Below are 19,492 nucleotides of genomic sequence, written 5' to 3'. Positions count from 1 at the left end.
AGGGAGAGGAAAGAGGGGGGGGGGGGAATGGACAAGGGTCCAGAGGAAAAAAACCTATGCGGAGACGCTGGGGAAGGGAGCAAATAAAGGGAGGGGAAACAAAGAGGGGTGGAAAACTCCACCAAAGAGGAAAATTGAGAGGTATGAGCTCACCATAGAAAGGGAAGGGAAAAAGGGGCAAGAGCTAGTGAGGGAAGTGAAAACCATGATAAGCGGGGCGGGAGTATCGGTGGTCAAAAGCGTGAAGGTGGTTAGAGAGGGCAGAGTAATGGCGGTCTTTGACAATGACACGGAAAAGGAAAGGGTAAGAGCCAACTTGCAGGGTAGGGCAGAGGTGAGGGTTAATGAGAGTAGGGGGGTTAACCCGAAACTTAAAATAACGGGGGTTGAAAAAGGACTAAAGGATGAGGAAATCATAATGGCCCTCTACGAGGAAAATGCGGAACTGTGGGAAGGGAGAGAGTATGGGGACTGTATGAAGGGCAAGGATCCTCTTCAGGAGGCCTTGCAGGCGAGAGGTGTTTGAGAATGTGGTTGTAGAACTAAAAGGGGACCCTTTTAGACGCTTAGTCAAGAAAGAGAGAGTGACGGTGAGTATGATGGTGTATGTGGTCGAGGAGTTTGCGGATATGGCGGTGTGCTACAGGTGTAGCAAATTTAGCCACACTGGCGCCAGATGTACGGATGGGAGGTGTTGCAACAGGTGCGGCGGGGATCATGTGGTTAGGGAGTGTTTGGTGAAGGATGAGTGGGACTGCCCAAATTGCAAGAAGGTTGGTGTGGCAAGGAAGGAGAAGTGCCTAAGACAAGAAATGTCCCGTGTATAGGCGGAAAATTGAACAGAGGTTGCAGAACACTAATTACCACTAATGGCGGGCTTTCTTCAGACAAATTTGGGCAGGGGAATAGAGGCGACTGAGTGTATGAAGGATTTCGTACGGGCGAACGGAGTGGATGTGGTTTTGCTTTCGGAACCGTTCAAACGCGAGGCGGAGTGGAAGGGGTTTAAGAGGTTTGGCAAACCAAATGCTAAATCGGTCATATGGGTGAGAGAGAGTCTTAGGGCGTGGATGTTGGATAGTGAGTCGAGTGAGAATGTGGTCAGTATAATACTTAAATTCAGAGATAAGGAGGTGAGAGTGGTTGGTGTGTACGACGAGCCAACGGCAGGCAGTCGTACAAACCATAGAATGAGAGAGAGGGAGAGAATGTGTAGGAGAGTTAAAGAAACCATGCTTCTGGCTGGGGACTTTAACGCCAAAAACCAAGCATGGGGAGGAGAGACGACGGATGAAAGGGGAGAAGAACTTATGGAGATGGCAGTTTTGTATGGATGGGAGCTCGCAAACGATCGGAACCAGGGTCCGACGTTCGAGAGCGCGAATGGCAGTTGGGTGGATGTGACGTGGGCAAGAGATTTTGAGATAGGGGAATGGAAGGTGAGAGACACGGAGACTCTAAGTGATCACAAATACGTGACATTTGGAGGGAAAGAGGGTGAATGGGAGTATGACTTTAATTCGACGGATTGGGAACGGTTTCGGGAGTATCTGAGTGGGTTTAGGTGGGGAAATATCGAGGCCGTGGAAGATCTCGAGGAGGAAGCCGGAAGGATGCAACACTTTTGCAAGGATGCGTGTAAGTTGATTAAAAGGAGAAGGATGATTGGGAGAGCCGCTAACAGTTGGTGGGACGACGACTTGAGCGGCAGAAAGAGAGAAGTGGAGAGAATGAGACAGTATCAGGGGAGTAGGGGGAGTGTGAATGAGGGAGTTATGAAACGCGAATATTACGCAAAACGGAAAGAACTACAGAGGGCCATTATGATAAAAAAGAGGGAAAAGAGAAGGGAGCAGATAGAGGAGTTGACCACCGACAACTCGTGGGACAGAGTGTGGGAGTTAATAAATAAATGAGGGGTTTGCAGGAGGGAGTCCGCACTTAGGACTAGGGACGATAGGGAGATAGGGACAGGGGAAGAGTGGGTTAGGGAGATGATTAAGAAATACCACCCGGATCTGACTCTGGATGAGAAGGACGAATGGGAAACGTACCAACGTACGAGAAGAAAGGGGAGGGCCAACGTCAACTTCGACGTTGACCTCAGGGTGGAAGAACTGGAAGGGGTGATTGCCGGTTTGAAAAGGAAAAAGGCGTATGGGGACGATAGGATACCCAACGAGTGCGTGAAGCATGTCTGGGAAGTCTGGAGAGAGGGAATGATGAGAGTGTATGGGGCGTGTTTATCAAAGGGAGTTTTTCCGCAGGTGTGAAAGGAGGTTAGGGTCAGGTGGCTGCCAAAGAAGAGCGGAGGGCACAGGCCAATCAGTCTGTTACCGACGCTCGGTAAGTTGCTTGACCGGCTGGTCAACGCCAGGATAGTCAACTGGTATGAAAGGGCGGGCTGTCTCAATGAGAGGCAGTTCGGTTTCCGGAGGTCTACAGATACATTAATGGCAATAGAGAGGATGAGAGAGAAATTGAGGGAACACAAGGAGGCAAACTGGCACGTACTGGTGGTCACGCTGGACCTGAAGAACGCCTTCAACATTGCGTGGCCACCGTACTTTGACCAGAGGATGGAGTGCCGTGGCTCCTCAGGGAGATAGCCTGGCACTTCTTGAATGAAAGGGTAGCGCCTTGTGCAACTTTCTGTTATTCCCGGAGTGACTAGCTGGCATCCCGTTTTAATTGACTTGGTTCAACATATTTAAACGTTTTTTCACTGGGTGGGTTACCCATCGCAAACCCAGAAGGGCAGAAGTTATTAATTTTCCGAATTTTGCAGTGCCTAGGTATCTTGATTAAAAATATGTAGTTGGCTGCGGAAACAAAAGAAGCGGAGTTTTTTGTCATAAACAAATTTAAATGGCGTTTTGTTGATAGTTTCCTAAAAATACAGATTTTATCACTTTTTCGGCTTTTCCTTTTTTTGGCATTGTTTATGGTATATAACAGTTAAACCACAATTATACCCGGTTTGTCCACGTTTCACTTTATTGAAGTTATTCGAGGTGTTTTTGTGATGTTTATTTGGACCCATTAGCTAGAATTACTTATTAAATAAAATAATAACAATTACTCCAAAATTATAATACATTGAATGATTCATATTTAGACTACATCCGTATCATATGGTTCGCCATCAAGTTCTTTATATAGAAGATTTTGACCGTCGTTTAATCCATTGCCATTGGATGCTAAACATGCTTGCGCAAGACCATAGATTCTTATACTGAATATTATGGACCGACGAAGCAACGTTTCACATTGATGGAACAGTAAATCAGCGTAGTACTAGGTATTGGTCACGTACCAACCCTCGATGGTTACATGAGGTTCAAGCCCAAGGTCGATGGCTTTTAAACGTATGGTGTGGAATTTTGAGCGGTCAAATTATAGGACCGTTTTTTTTCGAACAAACGCTGAATGGCGAGAGGTACTTACATTTCCTCGAAAATAATTTACCTCTTCTGTTAGAAGATGTCTGGACACCCGTCAGAACATGTTTTTTCAGCATGATGGTGGATGATGATGTCCTGCACATTATACGCAAAATGTTCGGCGCCATTTAGATGTTTCTTTTCCTAACCGCTGGATTGGAAAAGGCAGTTTATTTCGGTGGCCTCCTAGGTATTATTTTCAAATTCAAATTGTATTTTAATCATCACTTAAGTATACCTACCTGTTTAAAGGTCTCCGGAGTTAACCTGCTTAGATTTTTACCTTTGGGGAAAAGTAAAGCATGAGGTTTATTCGTCCAAACCAGCTACAAGGGAAGATATGATGCAAGCAATAGTTGAATGCATAGGTAGAATTCCTGAAGTAGAAATAAAATCTGCTGTCACATCAACTAGAGACAGGCTACTTATGTGCATCGAGAACGACGGGCGTCAATTTGAACATTTAGGACGGCACTAGAGGACTTTTTTCATTTATTTATCTGCTTTTTTCAATCATTCCTGTTATATAATTTAAGTGCATACGTTAAACACTATTTTTAAGTTTAACTCGTTATTAGTATTAAGGTATGAAGCCCGTTCATTTTATAACCTAATAACTATAGGCATAGTTTTTTAATTTAATATGTTTACGGCGCATCGATTTTAAACATGCATATTTATGAAACGAATATTGATAGCGACTTGAAACTTTCAGGACGTAATCAAAATTGTATGCTCTTTCTATCTAAAATATAAAAAAGGTACCATTTACCCCCTCTAGCAGTTAGTTAGTTAACTACAATAAATTGTGTTAGACCATTAAATAGAGCAAACCAATACTTTTCTAACGAGCTATTACTTCATTAAACAATAATTATCCGTTATCAAGATATTTAAATTTTTCTGTGACGAGATTCGCAGCGCCCTCAACGGAAAACGCGTGAAGTTAGAGAAAACTTTCTTATACAAAGAATGTGTAGAATTGCTTCGAAAACGTAAGTGTGTTATTTTAAACATAGCTTTTCATTTAGATTTTCACAGTTATTTCACTTTTTTTTGCGTTTATTATGTAAGTTGCGCCACTTAGCAGAAGAGTTAGAGTTAAAAAAAATATTCTCAGCATTTTCTCTTTGCCACATTAGTTATATATATATTTTTTTTCAAAGTTGTCTTTCATAGTTTTTGAGATATCGCCGATGACCTCTGTTAGTGGAAGACCCGGTACATAAAACTGTGGAGTTTAATACCAGAAAAGATGTAAGTAAACTTTCAATTGCACGTAAAATAGAGTGTGCTGTAGTGGTCTGTCATTTTCAGGGGGTAACAAGGGGTTAGGGTAGTTTGTATTTATAGGCCACCTTCTGAAAAACTGAATGCCGGTATGGGACAAAAACCCAAAACAATTTGCATAGCAGGAGACTTTAATGTTGAATTGCTAAAAGATAATAAGCTTAAATTGAATATGCTATCAATGCTGGAATCACAAGGATTTAGACAAACTATCTTGAATACTGGAGAAAACAATAACTCTGCAACATGCATTGAAAATATTTTTGTAAATAGTAGTTTAGACTATCTAGATAGCGATACTCTGGAAACGTGTATTTCCGATCATATGGTTCAAATTATTGTTTTGTAATTAGAGGCACCTAGTATAAATATGGCATCTTATAGGCGATTCTATAGTAAGGAAAATAAGTTGTATTTTGTCAATTACTTGAAAATTGATTATTGGTCTTTAGTCTATAATAACAGAAATGAAAACATTGATTCACAATGGAATATTTTTATTCGAGATTTTATTAACATCTTTAATTATAGTTTTCCTTTAAAATTAAGTAATAAAAACAAGTCAACACGACAAATCGAACCCGAAGGTACAAGATTGCAAAAATAGATTGGACATTCCTCTTATGTTATGTAGATTGGACAGTAAATACAAAACTCAGTACAAAGTAGTAAAAAAAGAATATGACAATCTTTTGCAAATTACTAGGTCTGAGCGGTATCAAAAACGTATTTTGACATCTGATAACAAATCTAAATGTATGTGGGCAATATAAAGGGAAAATATAGGCAAAGAAGAACTCTCGGATATTGGTATTAGTGAGAACATAGAGCAGTTGCCTACTCTTTATAATAAATTTTTGTTGAATAAAATTCCAGATATAATACAAATATTAAACAATGTTAAGACTGATGTTCAAATTAATCCTAATAGACGGTCTATGTTATTAAGGCCAGTGTCTGAGGCCGAGGTATGTGGATTTGCTACCAAAATGAAGAGTACAAGAATAAGTACAATGCTGGTGTGGATGAGATTCCTGCTAGTATTGTAAAGATGACAGTTCCATACATTTGCCATGTTTCGTCATTTCTGATAAACAATGCTTTGGAGCAGGATGTTTTTCCTGGCCAGTTAAAAACAGCAGTAATTAGACCGATCTTTAAGAAAGGCGATCCAACAGTTTTGGACAACTACAGACCTATTAGTATTCTGCCTTCCTTTGCAAAATTATTTGAAATGGTAATGTGTGATAGACTTTTACATTTTATGAATAGGTCTAATTTAATACAACCCATTCAACATGCATATTTGGCTGGATCATCAACATACACTGCTCTGTTTGAATTTACAAGAAAAATAATAGACCTTGGAAAAAGGCAGTTTAGCAATGAGAATATTCTTAGACCTATCTAAAACATACGACTGTGTAGATCCACATCTTCTTCTAGACAAACTTGAATTGTATGGGGTCAGGGGAAATGCCCTAAGTCTGTTTAATTATACTTAACTGGGAGAAGGCAGATTGTTAGAGAGTCCACATGTGGAAAAAAATATTGCTCAGCGTCTATGGCAACTAGTCCGGATGAGGCTATTACTTGTTATGCAGATGACACTAATCTTCTTGTAGGGAATAGACAGTTCACAATCAAAAACAGAAAGACAGCAGTTTTTGTCGCTTTGGGATAGTGAGTCCAGCGTCTTGCATAGTACAAAGTTCTTGGGACTTGCTATGGATGAATTTCTGAACTGGGATGAACATGTGCAAGGGTTGATACATAGACTTGCTTCAATATTGTTACGATTTTCCCGTGGGTTCACACAAAGTCAATTTAACTCAACAATTAATAAATAAATTTATTAACACTTCAAAACACTCCGTACAATAATTAACACAGCTACTAAAAACACTATTACAACTCCACAATTATTCCACTATTTAAACTTAACCGCGTTCCCAAATTCACTACTCCACTAATCTACTAACTCTCGTCGACGCCGCTTCTTTTATATTCACAAACCACGTTCTAGAATGACCGCGAAACGCTTCGCGGGTTGCCTTGACCATTCAAGAATATTCCAGGTAGCGCTTTCTAACTGTGGCCTACTTTAATACGCGCCCGGCCAGATATTGCGGCGCATCGGTTTCAATCTGACTCGAGTATAGTAGGCCCAAACCGTAACACTGCCCCCCTCTTAAAGCTGATCGTCCCGATCCGCTTCATCTAATCCCTGGTATTTCTTGAGTCTGTCCAGATGGACAATTTTCATCTTGTCTTTGGGGCTGCGTTGGACTCTGTACGCGACGTCGTTTAACCTTTTTACCACATTGTAAGGTCCTTCCCAGTGTCGTTGCCATCTTTGACTTAATCCTTTGCTCCTCCTGGGTTGAAACATCCACACAGCATCACCTTCCTTATAATTGCCACCAGTTGGTCTGTGGTCCAGTGTCATCTTCATACGGTCGTTGTTTGGTTTCATCTTCTCTCTCTCAAGTTCCCGAATTGTGCTGGATCCCTTCTGTAACGAACACCGGTCACACCGTTTACACCATTCCTCAACGTCCTTTCTGAAGTTAATCCAGTAAAATCGATCTCTTATTCTAGCCAAAGTCTGGTTTACTCCAAAGTGTCCTCCTCCGTGACTGTCATGTAGTTCTCGCAGCACATTCTCTTTGCAGGAATTGGGCACTATTGTTTGGTAAACAAAGCGTTTTCCGTCTGGACTTTCCCATTTGCGAGTAATTAAGTCATCTCGCAGTCGAAGCGAATTCCACTGCAACCAGTAACCCCTTACTGTTGGTCCATATCTGGAAATCTGTTGCCAATCCGGTTTCAAATCCTTCTCCAACCATCTTCTGATTACTTCCAAATCAGAGTCTGAGCGCTGTCCTTTTATTATGTCCTCCTTAGAAACGCAGCTCTTCATTCTTTTTGTAGCCCCTTTATCTGTCACCATCGCGATTTGACCAATCCTCCAACCATTATGAATTTGTCCTTTCCGATACCTTAAGTCAGTATCCAAAGCTTGACGATCCTCTACATATCGCGGTAAATGTCCTTCCGGGTTCTTCATTTTCTGCTCCTGGTTACGCCAGTTCTGCGGGGTCGGTAAACGAAACTGCTGTCTGCAATTCCATTGGTAATGTCCTTTACGTCCACAAATATAACATGTAATGTTTCTTTTAGCAGAAGAGTTCCGGTGATTTGTTCTGATGTCCTGGTTTCGTCGACACTGTGGGTTTGGAGAACAAGACCGCTGTCTGCAATTCCTTCTAATGTGTCCCGTACGTCCGCATCGATAACACTCCACTCTCGTGATCGGACGTGACCGTTCTAACTGTCTGGACTGACCATTTCCTAATGCTGCCATTTGTTGCACTGATTGGCCGAACATTGATTTAATTTCATCTATTAATGTAGCAACATGATCGGCTGGCGGTACTCTTTCCTCTTGAATAGGCTCTGGCTTTAAATCATTGCACGCAGCTTCAATTTCCAGCGCTCGAACCAGTAATTCGCTGTTGTTGCTCCCTTTGAACATCTTCAGCCATTTCTTTACCTCCGGATCTCCAATCCCATCTACAAAATACTGTGCCACAAGTTCTTCTTGGACTTCATCCGGGACGGCTGGGTAAGCCAGATGCACAAGGCGACGAATTTCGGCCTCAAACTCTTCTAGATTTTCACCAGTTTTCTGCTGTCTTGCCATTAATTGCGTTCGATACAGTCCTTTCTTATGTTGATCCCCATAACGACGTTCTAATGCAGCTACTAATGCTTCATAGTTGCTTCGTTGGGCGATAGGCACCGTCTGTAACAGCTCCAATGCAGGTCCTCGTAATGCCACCACCAGTGCTACAGCCATTTCCTTGGTACTCCATCCATTTGCATTTGCAGCGGCCTCAAATTGGAGTTGGTACATTGCCCATGAAGTTTGACCGTCGTATGTGGGAGGCTTGATCTTGTTGAGCCCGTTTCCGGTGATTACTGTAGAGCTGGCTCCTCTGCTGTCAATTTTTCGCTCTAAGTCGCGTAGCTTTATTTCGACATCATTCCGAATTCTATTAATGTCCTCCCGAACATCATTCTGAATTTTATTGATGTCCTCCCGAACATCGTCTAATTTTACCTGAATGTCATATTCCATCTTTTTGAGACTATGGGATACATACTCTTGGATTTCTGTTTTGGTCCCCGCTAGACCATTCAATATTTCTACGTTACGTTTTTCTTGCCGCTCTCTATCTTCTTGACGTATTTCTATATCTTGTTGTAGCATTCTTTCTTGTTGTTGTCGAATCCTTTCTTGTTCTTCCTTGTCTTGTTGTCGAATCCTTTCTTGTTCTTCCTTCTCTTGTTGTCGAATCCTTTCTTGTTCTTCCTTGTCTTGTTGTCGAATTTTTTCTTGTTCTTCCTTGTCTTGTTGTCGATTTTGTTTAAGCATTTCCATCATAGCTGCAAGTTGGGCCTCCATGTTTGCACTTTGACGTCTTGTTATTGGCATAAAATAAATTTAACAAACCACTGTTCCGAAAATCTCTAGTCCGGTTCTGAACACAAGTCTCTAACCCGAAGTTTAGTTCCAATTCACGTCGCACTAAAGTCTGATCGCACTTCTGACACCAATTGTTACGATTTTCCCGTGGGTTCACACAAAGTCAATTTAACTCAACAATTAATAAATAAATTTATTAACACTTCAAAACACTCCGTACAATAATTAACACAGCTACTAAAAACACTATTACAACTCCACAATTATTCCACTATTTAAACTTAACCGCGTTCCCAAATTCACTACTCCACTAATCTACTAACTCTCGTCGACGCCGCTTCTTTTATATTCACAAACCACGTTCTAGAATGACCGCGAAACGCTTCGCGGGTTGCCTTGACCATTCAAGAATATTCCAGGTAGCGCTTTCTAACTGTGGCCTACTTTAATACGCGCCCGGCCAGATATTGCGGCGCATCGGTTTCAATCTGACTCGAGTATAGTAGGCCCAAACCGTAACAATATGTTATGGAATAAGGGTTACATCTAGGTATCTGCAGGATACAAATAGCTTGAAAATTTTGTACTGTGCAAACTTCGAGTCCGTTATTAAATATGGGATTATTTTCTGGGGTTAAAACAGTTCAATGAACAAAGTATTTGTTGCTCAAAACCGCGCTATAAGAGTTATACTAAAGATGGGCTTTAGGGATTCTTGCAGAAGTAAATTTAGGGAAAATCGTCTATTAACAGTTTTTGGACTGTATGTATATGAATGTGTCATTCTTTTTTAAAAATGAGAGTAGATTTAATCTGGAAACGTTTCATACTTACAGCACCAGAACAGCAGATGTAAATTACCATCAACACAGATTAACTTTGTTAAAAAAAAGTCCTGTATACATGTCCTTAAAATGCTTTAATCTCCTACCAGATCACATTAAAAGAATAACGACCTTTAAGTGTTTTTAAAAAGATGTAAAAAATGTATTATTAATTCTACTCGATGAATGACTTTTTTTATTATGGATCCTTTTCATGAAAAAGCAAAACATTGATGGAAATGCTACTTATAAGGAGTACAAATTATTATAGGAAGTGTATACTAGATGTAACAGTACTTTCTATGTGATAGAAAGGATCCTGAAAGTTAACGATTCAATTGAGAGAGCAATATTAAAGTTAAGTAAAGCACCTCAACCTCTCTCAGTTGATGCTTCCAATTACCTTTTCATTGGTGTTATGTCGAGTTTTTTTATATTGACATTAAGTATACTTTCTAATTATTATTAAATATCTGGAAAACATAATAAGGTGTCTTCTTGGTTTTTAAAATTTTTACATTTAAAAACTCAAAGTTGCTATATACACAACCTTCTGCCATCTAACTTATCAAGTTTTAAAATTGCTCCCTTTCGACCCCTCATGACTTGATTAGGTTACTTCAACAGAAGAAAAAAAAACCTGCTTAGTGCACCAGTACTACGAACCCCAATTAAAAGTGACCCCGATCAGGAGGATGACATGAAATGTAAAAAAATTGAGAGAAATATTTTGTATGTCCTTGATCTGGTAAGGCAGGACGAGGTCCGATATATGGTAGACCGTGCAGCATTATGTCACATACGCGTACTTAATTGCGCGACTGCTTCTTCTTGTGCCCTTTGCTTATCCGCACGTTAGCGATTGTCTGTACCCTTCATACAATGTGCCAAGTGCCGTTCTCGGCTCTTTCAAATATGGTGACTGCGTCGCTGATGTTACAGCAGTCCCGTATGTTTTTTAGCCAGGAGTGTTGCTTTCTTCCTCGACCTCGATGACCCTATATTTTTCCTTGTAGAATTAGTGTAGGAATGTGATATTTGCCACCTCTAAGGATATGGTCGAGGTAGGAAACTTTTCTTTCTTTAACGATGCTAAGTATTTCTCGTTCGTAGCCTGCAGTTCTTAAAATTTCTTCATTCGTGGCATGTGCGGTCCACGGCACGCTCAAGAGTCTCCGGTGGGTCCACATTTCAAACGCTTCGATGCCGTTCAGGGTTCCAGCTTTGAGAGGCCACGTTTCTGCGCCGTACAGTAAGATGGTCCATATGTAACACTTTACTACCCGTAGTCTAAGTGCTAGCGACAGACTGCAAGCTAATAGGAAGTTTTTAAGTTTGGAAAATGTTGTTTTTGCATAGTTCTTTCTAAGTTTAAGCGCCACTACAACCGGGCAAAATAAGAACACCGAACAAGTCAAGGAGGTCGGTAAAGAATAAATAAATTCAGTAAATAAGTTTGATAGATATGAATGGCTGATTGCTGGTTCACTCCCAATGTCAACTTTTGCACAGTTACTCAGTTCGCCATGCGTAGATTGACATTAAAAGGAATGACACTTTCGCTAATACACATTACCGACATTAAATAAGAACTCCAAATAAAGCCAAATACTGTTGACCTGACGAAATAATAAGTAACGCACATAATAAATACTGCATATGGCAAAACAGTAAAAGTACAGTAATAGAAAAGCAAAATAAAAAATAAAACTACACCCAACTCACCCGACCATCTTTAGTTTATTATTAAAATAAATAAGAATTCCATGCTTTGAAATCCCATACATTTATTTATATTTTATCAGATGCATTGAACCTTTTTCAAGGCAATAGTATTCGTGGTATACTTGGTATAGATCACAATTGCTAATTCGGGTATCAAGTTGCCCACAGAAGTACTTGCAGGATTGTTGATTTTGATGAAATTTGACGGCATGACGTTCCTTTCGTGGTTCTAGGCGCGTCAAACATTTGTAGTAAGGCTATTTTGCTTCATGATCCACATTTGGAAATTGGAATTGTGTACACAGCAACTTGTGCCTGAAATAAAAAATAGCTTACTATCAATTCTCAACCAACGTAAATGTAATTTGTGAAAGGACAGAATAGCTATGACTTTATGTACATTTATTATAGTGTGTCAATGTCCAAAATTTGATAAAGTCTTAAAAAACCTTTTTTGACCTGTTTTTGCAATAGATATGGTAACCAAAAGATGGCTACACACACATTTTAAATAAACCTCAACTCTGGTATTAAACAAATTAAAGCATTTCAGCCACGTTAATATAAATATAATAATTTTTGAGCTGGTGTTAAGCCCTTTTGCTTAAGAAAACACTGAATGAATATAAATACAGGAAAAAAATATCATAAACATATGAAGTAGAGTTATATTCTGCTCGACAAACTAATGTTTGAGGTAGATTGGTTTTAACCAAGATGTAAGTTCTAGTCTAGTGCGTTGCAAACAAAAAGAACTAACCTGGCGCTATCTAGTTGGTGAAGACAGAATTGCTTGCCGCTTCAAACACCCTAAATTGTGTAGTTTTTTTGATCAAGTTTTTTAAAGGAGTCAGCTTAAACTCACTTTCAAAACGATGTTTTTTGCGTATACGTAACTAAATATTTGACGTTTAATGTGTGGTCAAAAACGTGGTAGGTAACAATGTAACTGGTTATATTTCCCTAACAACACTGATCTGAAAATCAAGATTTTTGATGATTTAAAAATAATAATTATGGATGATTGCAACTGTACAAGTTAACCATACAACATATTTCATGATATATCAGAATGAGAGACGGAATCAGAAAATGTCATTAAAACATGTCATTCCATAAGAAAAAACTTAACATCATTTCATTGCCATCTTGTGACACCCTGTAAATTCATTAATCACATAACGGTAAAACGTTTAAAATGCGAAAATTTTTATATTCGATGTTTTTCAATATGTAGAATATTTTTCGAAATAGTTAAGGGTTGCCGGACTTTTTACTCACAGTGTATGTTTATTTTTTAACCAAAAGACATTTTTTTCGAAATAAACTACAAAATTCCGACATTTCAGACTCAGCTTTCCGATTTATATGTATTCAAACGCAGTTTGACGTTATGTGGGATGAACTATAAACTAAATGATGAAAAATGTAATATGAAATAAAGGTCTAAACTTAACTGACTATCAATGCAAATAAACGCCATTTAGTTCTAATCTGGTAAATTCTCAAATATTGTCCCGTTCGCTTGTCGATAGGTTTTGCAATTTTTAGCTCACTTATTTAGATGCTTTTTAAAAATTATTTTGGATGTTTTGACGAAAACGACATTGCTTAAGTACTATTTGCAAGTCAATGCCACCTTAAAAATTGCTTTTTATTTATTTTTTTTAACATAAATACAAAGTTTTTCCTAACATGTTATACATAGTGATTTACGCTGATGGTATATTAGAAGTATCTAGAGAACGCCTCCATATTTTTTGTTTAAATTTGAAGTATAGCCTAGGTTGGGTACTACCTAGGTTTGGATCTAAAATATTTTGGACTTTGCGGTGTTGTCAGATCATTCGGAAAGAACAGAAACTTTTGATTTTCAAATGGAACCCACTGTTTCCAATCTCATTCAAGAAATCAAACTTCACAGTGTAGCAACGTTGGCTACCCTGTAAAGTTTGATTTCAAGACATTGATGGTGGATTTGTCAGCAAAACGGTAGTCTAAACATTAATTAAACTCTCAAGTCCTGAAAGGTTTGCTTATGTGACATTTTGTCTTCAGTCAGACAATACCACATGGTTGAAAAGCCCAGAGACCGAAAATGAGAAAACCTACAGGGTGGTCAATATTTACCTTTAAGTCGGACAGATAGAGAAACTACCAGAAATTCGTTTTTTTAAATGGATCCTATAATGTATTATGGTTTGTAATAAAAGAACATTAAATTTAGAACAAATCTATGTATATTCTTCCTATACCTAACTTCAACTGTTTCTGACTTATTAAAAGTTTTTCCTTAAAGTGCCTATAAAATCGTGATCCATACTAATCTGAATACGGACACCTGCTTGTGCTCAGTTTAAACCAAGTTGAATTTCACAAATATCTGTCGAAACATGTTGTGGTTATAGGAACGACAACTAGTCATTAAGCCGAAGCAGGTGTCTGTATTCAGAGTAGTATGGATTACGATTGAACGATATATATATATACGATATTCTTTTAATACAAACTATAAAACACCGATGTATCCAATAAAAAAACGGAAATTTGGCAGTTTTTCTATCTGTCCGACTAAAAGGTAAATACTGACCACCCTGTAGGTTTTTTTTTTCATTTTCTCTCTCTGGGCTTTTCAATTATGTAGTATTGTCCAACTGAGGACAAAAGGTCATATTAGCAAACCTTTCAGGACTTGAGAATTTAATTAATGTTTAGACTACCGTTTTACTGATAAATCGACCATTTTTATGAAATATCTAAGAAACGGTGCAAGATAGGTATAGGGAAATATTACCATTAATTACTAACCTTCTTACGAGGAATTCAAAAATAAGATTAGAAGCAGGGTGCTCCATTTGAAAATCAAAAGTTGGTGTCCTTTCCGACTGATCTGGCAACATAGCAAAGTCCAAGATATTTTGGAAAGAGAGTTTGAACTCAACCTAGGTACGCTCAAAATTTCAGCGTAAAATGTTGAGTCATTTTCTAGATATTTCTAATATTCCATCATCGTGAATCACCCTGTATACTTTCAAAGCAAAAAACGAGCTTTTCGAATTTCGTTCATAAGAAAAAAAAGTTGATCTTATAATATCTTGCAAAACCGAAACGAGGGAACTGAAAAGCAAATACTCAGGAAAATAGTCCTTAAAAAGTTGCTCTAACAATGTTCAAGTTAAATTTTAAAAATTTTCAAATTAGCTTAATCATTGCAACACAACACTTTTTTCAAAATGCTCGTTTATGATTTTTTGAAAATAACTCAAGAACGAAACAGAAATGAATGATGAATGGTTTTGGTTGCAAATGGTGTTAGATTGACCATTAAATTCAATAAATTATTTCCCATTTTAAAATTCCATCCTTCTGGTGACCAAATTATTCAAATCATAGCTACTATGTAACCAATTGACGGCATATCTAATAAAATCTGTCAATTTAAACTAAAAAAGGTTATATTATAGAAATGACAGTAGATTTTTATTCGGGATATAGTCCACAAAATACGTTTCGTGTATGTAAAAGTTTAGAAAATCTTGCATTTAGACTTGTCCTAAAGAATTATAATTATATTCGATAAAAAAATCATATCAAATTTAAAATGAAACTCATTAGTATGTATTGCCAAAAATGTTATAATAAACATACTGGAAACATATTATTACATAAAATATACACAATATTTTTTTTTGCAAACTGCTGCAACTGATAATATAAAATATTCAGGATACAAAGTATAGATAAAATATTTAATAATATTATATCGTATGAATTCACACTTTTTTAGTTTAGGTTAAAGCTGTTAAATGCTTCGTTAAAGAAATACAATGTTGAAGTTTTAATTTTCTTGTAGTTGTAGCTCCCCAAGTTGTTTTCTAGTGAGCCAATAATGTTTTTTTCTTAAAAATTCAAAGTTCTTATTCGATTTAGAAACTTTTTTATATCATTTATTGATTCCGTATCTGTAACCGTTCAAACAATTTTTTTTTAATTTTATTTTCAGAAATAAACATCTGAATTTTATAATGCAAATTGGTAGAGAATTTTAACATCCTGTATTTCTTTAACAAAGCATCTTTGGAATATAGTTTACTTTACAAACTATAGTTATTTTTAGACATAGATTGCACGGTTTAAGTTTGCGTATTAAAACCTGAAACACCCTGTATAAGTATAAGAATGTATGTTGTATTGTATAAAACACCTAAAACGCGGTTAGAAAGATAAGCTTTGAATCTAAACCTGTGAAATATGTGTATTTAACATGTTGTTTTATTAGCGGTGTCTACATTTCTTAAGTAGTATAAATTGTTAGCTTAGAAAAAAATGAAATATAGTGCATATAGACTGCTCACGATCTTTTTGGACATCTATCCTATAAATAGATTTTTTCCTGTATAATGAAACGACAACAATTTTTAAAACGCCGAGGAAGAAATTTTTTGGTTTATTATTCAAAGAGTTCAAAACACTGAACGTTGTCACATTTAAGTAAAGAATTGTCATTATTTGGCTGTATAAAAACCAATAGATTAAAGAACAATTTTAGTACGGATTAATTAATAAGTAATAGATGTCTATCATTAAAACACCAATGCTTGCTGTCCTTGAAATAACCGATTTAACAAAATAAAACAAGTTACTTAATATATATTAATTTATGAATCTTGTTTAACTTTAAGAGGAAGACACTTGTATTATCGAACATCTCATTGTTAGTTGGCAACACGACAATGAAATTGAAAGAAATATTTTCCTATAACCTCAAATAAAAATCGTTGTTAAAAATATACAGGGGGCAAAAGTTCAAAATTCAAAGCATAAAGTAGAGCCAAGGTCGTGAACCGACTATAAGTAGTATAATAAAGACTAATTAGTTAAAAAGAGCAAAAAAAATAAATTTTTTAAACTTGAATTTCTTTGACCAATTATATGTAATATTTCGTTATGTTTTCTTGGTCAACTTTTCAGGCCAGTTTATTTCATTCAGTTCATGAAACAGCATTCAAGTCAATTTTTTTTTTAATGTTAACGTTTTGGACTTTATTTAAATCCTTCTTCAACACAAGATTACGGGTGAACAATAGCTAGAAGGTTGTACTATTTTTTCAATAATCATTTCAATAAAAAAACTATAAAAAGGTTTTTATAAATAGACTTACCTATCGACAAAAAGCAGCACACAAAAACACATAAAAGTGACAACAAAATTTTGACCATGCAGGCAGCAAAATATGACGTCATATTAATTTTTATTTGTTTTAAATAATTTATTTTGAGGGGTTATATTTTACAAAGGGGTTTTAATTAAACATTTTGGCCATATTGTCAGTAGCCTTGAAAATCAGCAGGCCCAAACTGAACAGTCTATTTGTTGGAACCAAAATTTGTTTATATTAACAACATTCCTCAGATAAAACCTGAAACGCTCTGTCTACCCTTCCACATTAGCATCAATTAATTATACCAGAATAAATTTTACATATACATGGTGGTCCAGTTTTAAATGACATACCATACATTATGTCATTTTGCTCCTAAGAAAGATACAGTTCTTCAAAATTTAGTTTAAAAAATCGTTTTTTTGCTATAACTGTCAGACCGTTGGAGCAATTTTGATCAAATTTTGAACAAGTACTTATGAAAGTAATGCTCATTATGTGATGTGAATGAAGTTTTGTCAAGCTTGTTAAGTGGCGTAGATACCGAAAGATTAATTTTTCCACTATATTTCATACGCTGACTGGATATTTCACAAAAATGACAGTGTTTTAGAGAGATGATGTATCTGCTGTAAAATTTTTATTCAAAATTCATCAAAGAGTCATATCCGGGCAACAAAAAATTGTAAAATTTTATTTTATAAAAATAAATCTACAAGAAGTGGATTCTTCTTCAAAAAATTAGTTGTTATGTTTTTTGTCATTTTATAAAAGACCTCATCCTAGGAGAAATACAGCCCTCTAAATTTCTGAAAAATCGTTGTCTTTTGTTATAATCTCAGACCGTTGAAAGTAAAAACCGATCAAATTTGGTACAAGGCCTTGAAACTGATGCTTATTACCGGGTGTTAAAGCCACCTACAAAAAACCCTTCATTATAATCAATTATCATCCCTTTGAACGAAGTCCAGAGGTATAAAAATTAATGTAGCTCAAAATAAGTGAACCAATTATTTTGTATCTACACGGACAGCTTAGACCAAAGTGACTTTCGTTCAATAAAGAGTATTAGCTTTATAAATACTTGAACCAAAGTTGATCTAAATTGCTTCTACGGTTACAAAAAAACACGATTTTTGAAGCTGAATTTTGGAAGGCTGTATCTTCCTGGGACCGCGTTCTTTTAAAAAAGGACAACATGCATGTCTGCTTATTTTTTGAAGGACGAACCACTGACAGTTCATTGATTATAAAACAAACTATACAATTTTTTCCCGGCCAGATATCAGTTTTTTTTTGGGTTTTTAAACGTAATAACTGAATTATCTCTTAGACGAAGTTTCAAATTACAATGTCACAAGAAATACTTCATTTTCCAACTTGAACCATAAATTAAAAAATTAGTGTAATTTTTGAAAAATGTCCAGTGACAGTAGAAAATAAGACGGGAAAATGAAAATCATTTCCCTGTATCTACGCAACTGAACAATTTTGATAAACGTCATTACCATCACATAATGAGTATTAATTTCAATAGTGCTTGTTCCAAATTTGATCAAAATCGCTCCAACGGTCTGACAATTATGACCAAAAAACTTTTTTAAACTGAAATTTGGGAGCTGTATCTTTTTTAGGAAGCATTTTTTACAAAAATTACATAATGCATGTCAACTTATTATTTTGATGGGCTATCGAATGGTGAATTATTGACATTTAAAACTGGACCACCCTGTATAAAACGAACAACCAAAAACGAAGACATTAGAAAAACAGCTACAAATTATTCTCGAGAAATAGATGCTGCTCTTACAAGTAAATCTGAGGTTGAAGCATTATTTGGCTTGTTGTACATACATGGCTGGAGTTCTAAAATCAAGTCGCTTGCATGTAAGGGAATTATACAGGGTGTCCCACGACGAAAGACCTCGATTGATATTGGAAAAAGTATAAATAGGAGAGTTTTGAAAATTTGGTAGGATACTGATGTGGGCATGCCCAATCCAACTAAAATATTTTCAAGATGGTTGCACTTCCGCTTATACCGGAAGTCGATCACAACTTTCTTATTTTAAATAGAACACCCTATATATTATTACATATTTGGATTCCTCACAAAATTCTGACCAACTTTTGTATAGAATGCCCTATGCCTATCTCTAGCCGTTTTCGAAATATTTGATGTTTTTCCAAAAAAGTGACAGTTGCAACGCTCAACATATTTTTGTACTATGTTAAAACCGTATTTCATTTTGCAATGAAACTTTGGGTTATTGTAAATAAAGGATCGTTTTATTAAACTGAGGGTGCGTAACGACTCATTTGTATACAGGGTCGTCAAAAAAAAATCATAAAGTTGCCACTAAAAAAAATGAAAAATCTCAAGTTTTTTAAATAGAAACCCACATTTTTTATGACGGAATCATTTTGAGCATTAAAAATTACTATAAGTTTCAATTTACTTGCCTATACCTAAATCCAACCCATTTTGTTTTATTTGAGAATAAACATTTTTTTATTAGGCTGCATGGTTGGGATTAGCTGGTACTCTAGTTAGCC

The 19,492-nt window shown here is 36.6% G+C and overlaps 2 protein-coding genes across 2 annotated transcripts; one reads left to right on the top strand and one right to left on the bottom strand.

Annotated features, from left to right (window-relative positions):
* Positions 1 to 596: 596 nt before the first annotated feature.
* On the top strand, positions 597 to 2,572 carry LOC145736192 (uncharacterized). Its single transcript, XM_081990492.1, has 5 exons — positions 597 to 773; positions 888 to 1,882; positions 1,928 to 2,204; positions 2,285 to 2,346; positions 2,446 to 2,572. Exons 1-5 carry the CDS (start codon positions 597 to 599, stop codon positions 2,570 to 2,572), a joined length of 1,638 nt encoding a protein of 545 aa, XP_081846618.1.
* Positions 2,573 to 4,235: 1,663 nt separating this feature from the next.
* Positions 4,236 to 17,188, bottom strand: LOC145736191 (uncharacterized). The gene is made up of 3 exons (XM_081990491.1): positions 16,937 to 17,188; positions 7,736 to 12,089; positions 4,236 to 4,239 (listed from the first exon to the last, which is right to left on the bottom strand). The coding sequence occupies exons 2-3, from the start codon at positions 9,232 to 9,234 to the stop codon at positions 4,236 to 4,238; spliced, it is 1,503 nt and encodes a 500-aa protein (XP_081846617.1). The 5' UTR covers positions 9,235 to 12,089; positions 16,937 to 17,188.
* Positions 17,189 to 19,492: the final 2,304 nt, after the last annotated feature.

This window comes from Ips typographus, linkage group LG12 (genome assembly GCF_016097725.1).
Source record: "Ips typographus isolate SLU linkage group LG12, UJ_Ityp_2.0, whole genome shotgun sequence".
NCBI classification, from domain to species: Eukaryota; Metazoa; Arthropoda; class Insecta; order Coleoptera; family Curculionidae; genus Ips; species Ips typographus.
Note: the sequence above shows the minus strand (reverse complement) of the source record. Positions and strands in the feature narration are given on the sequence as shown.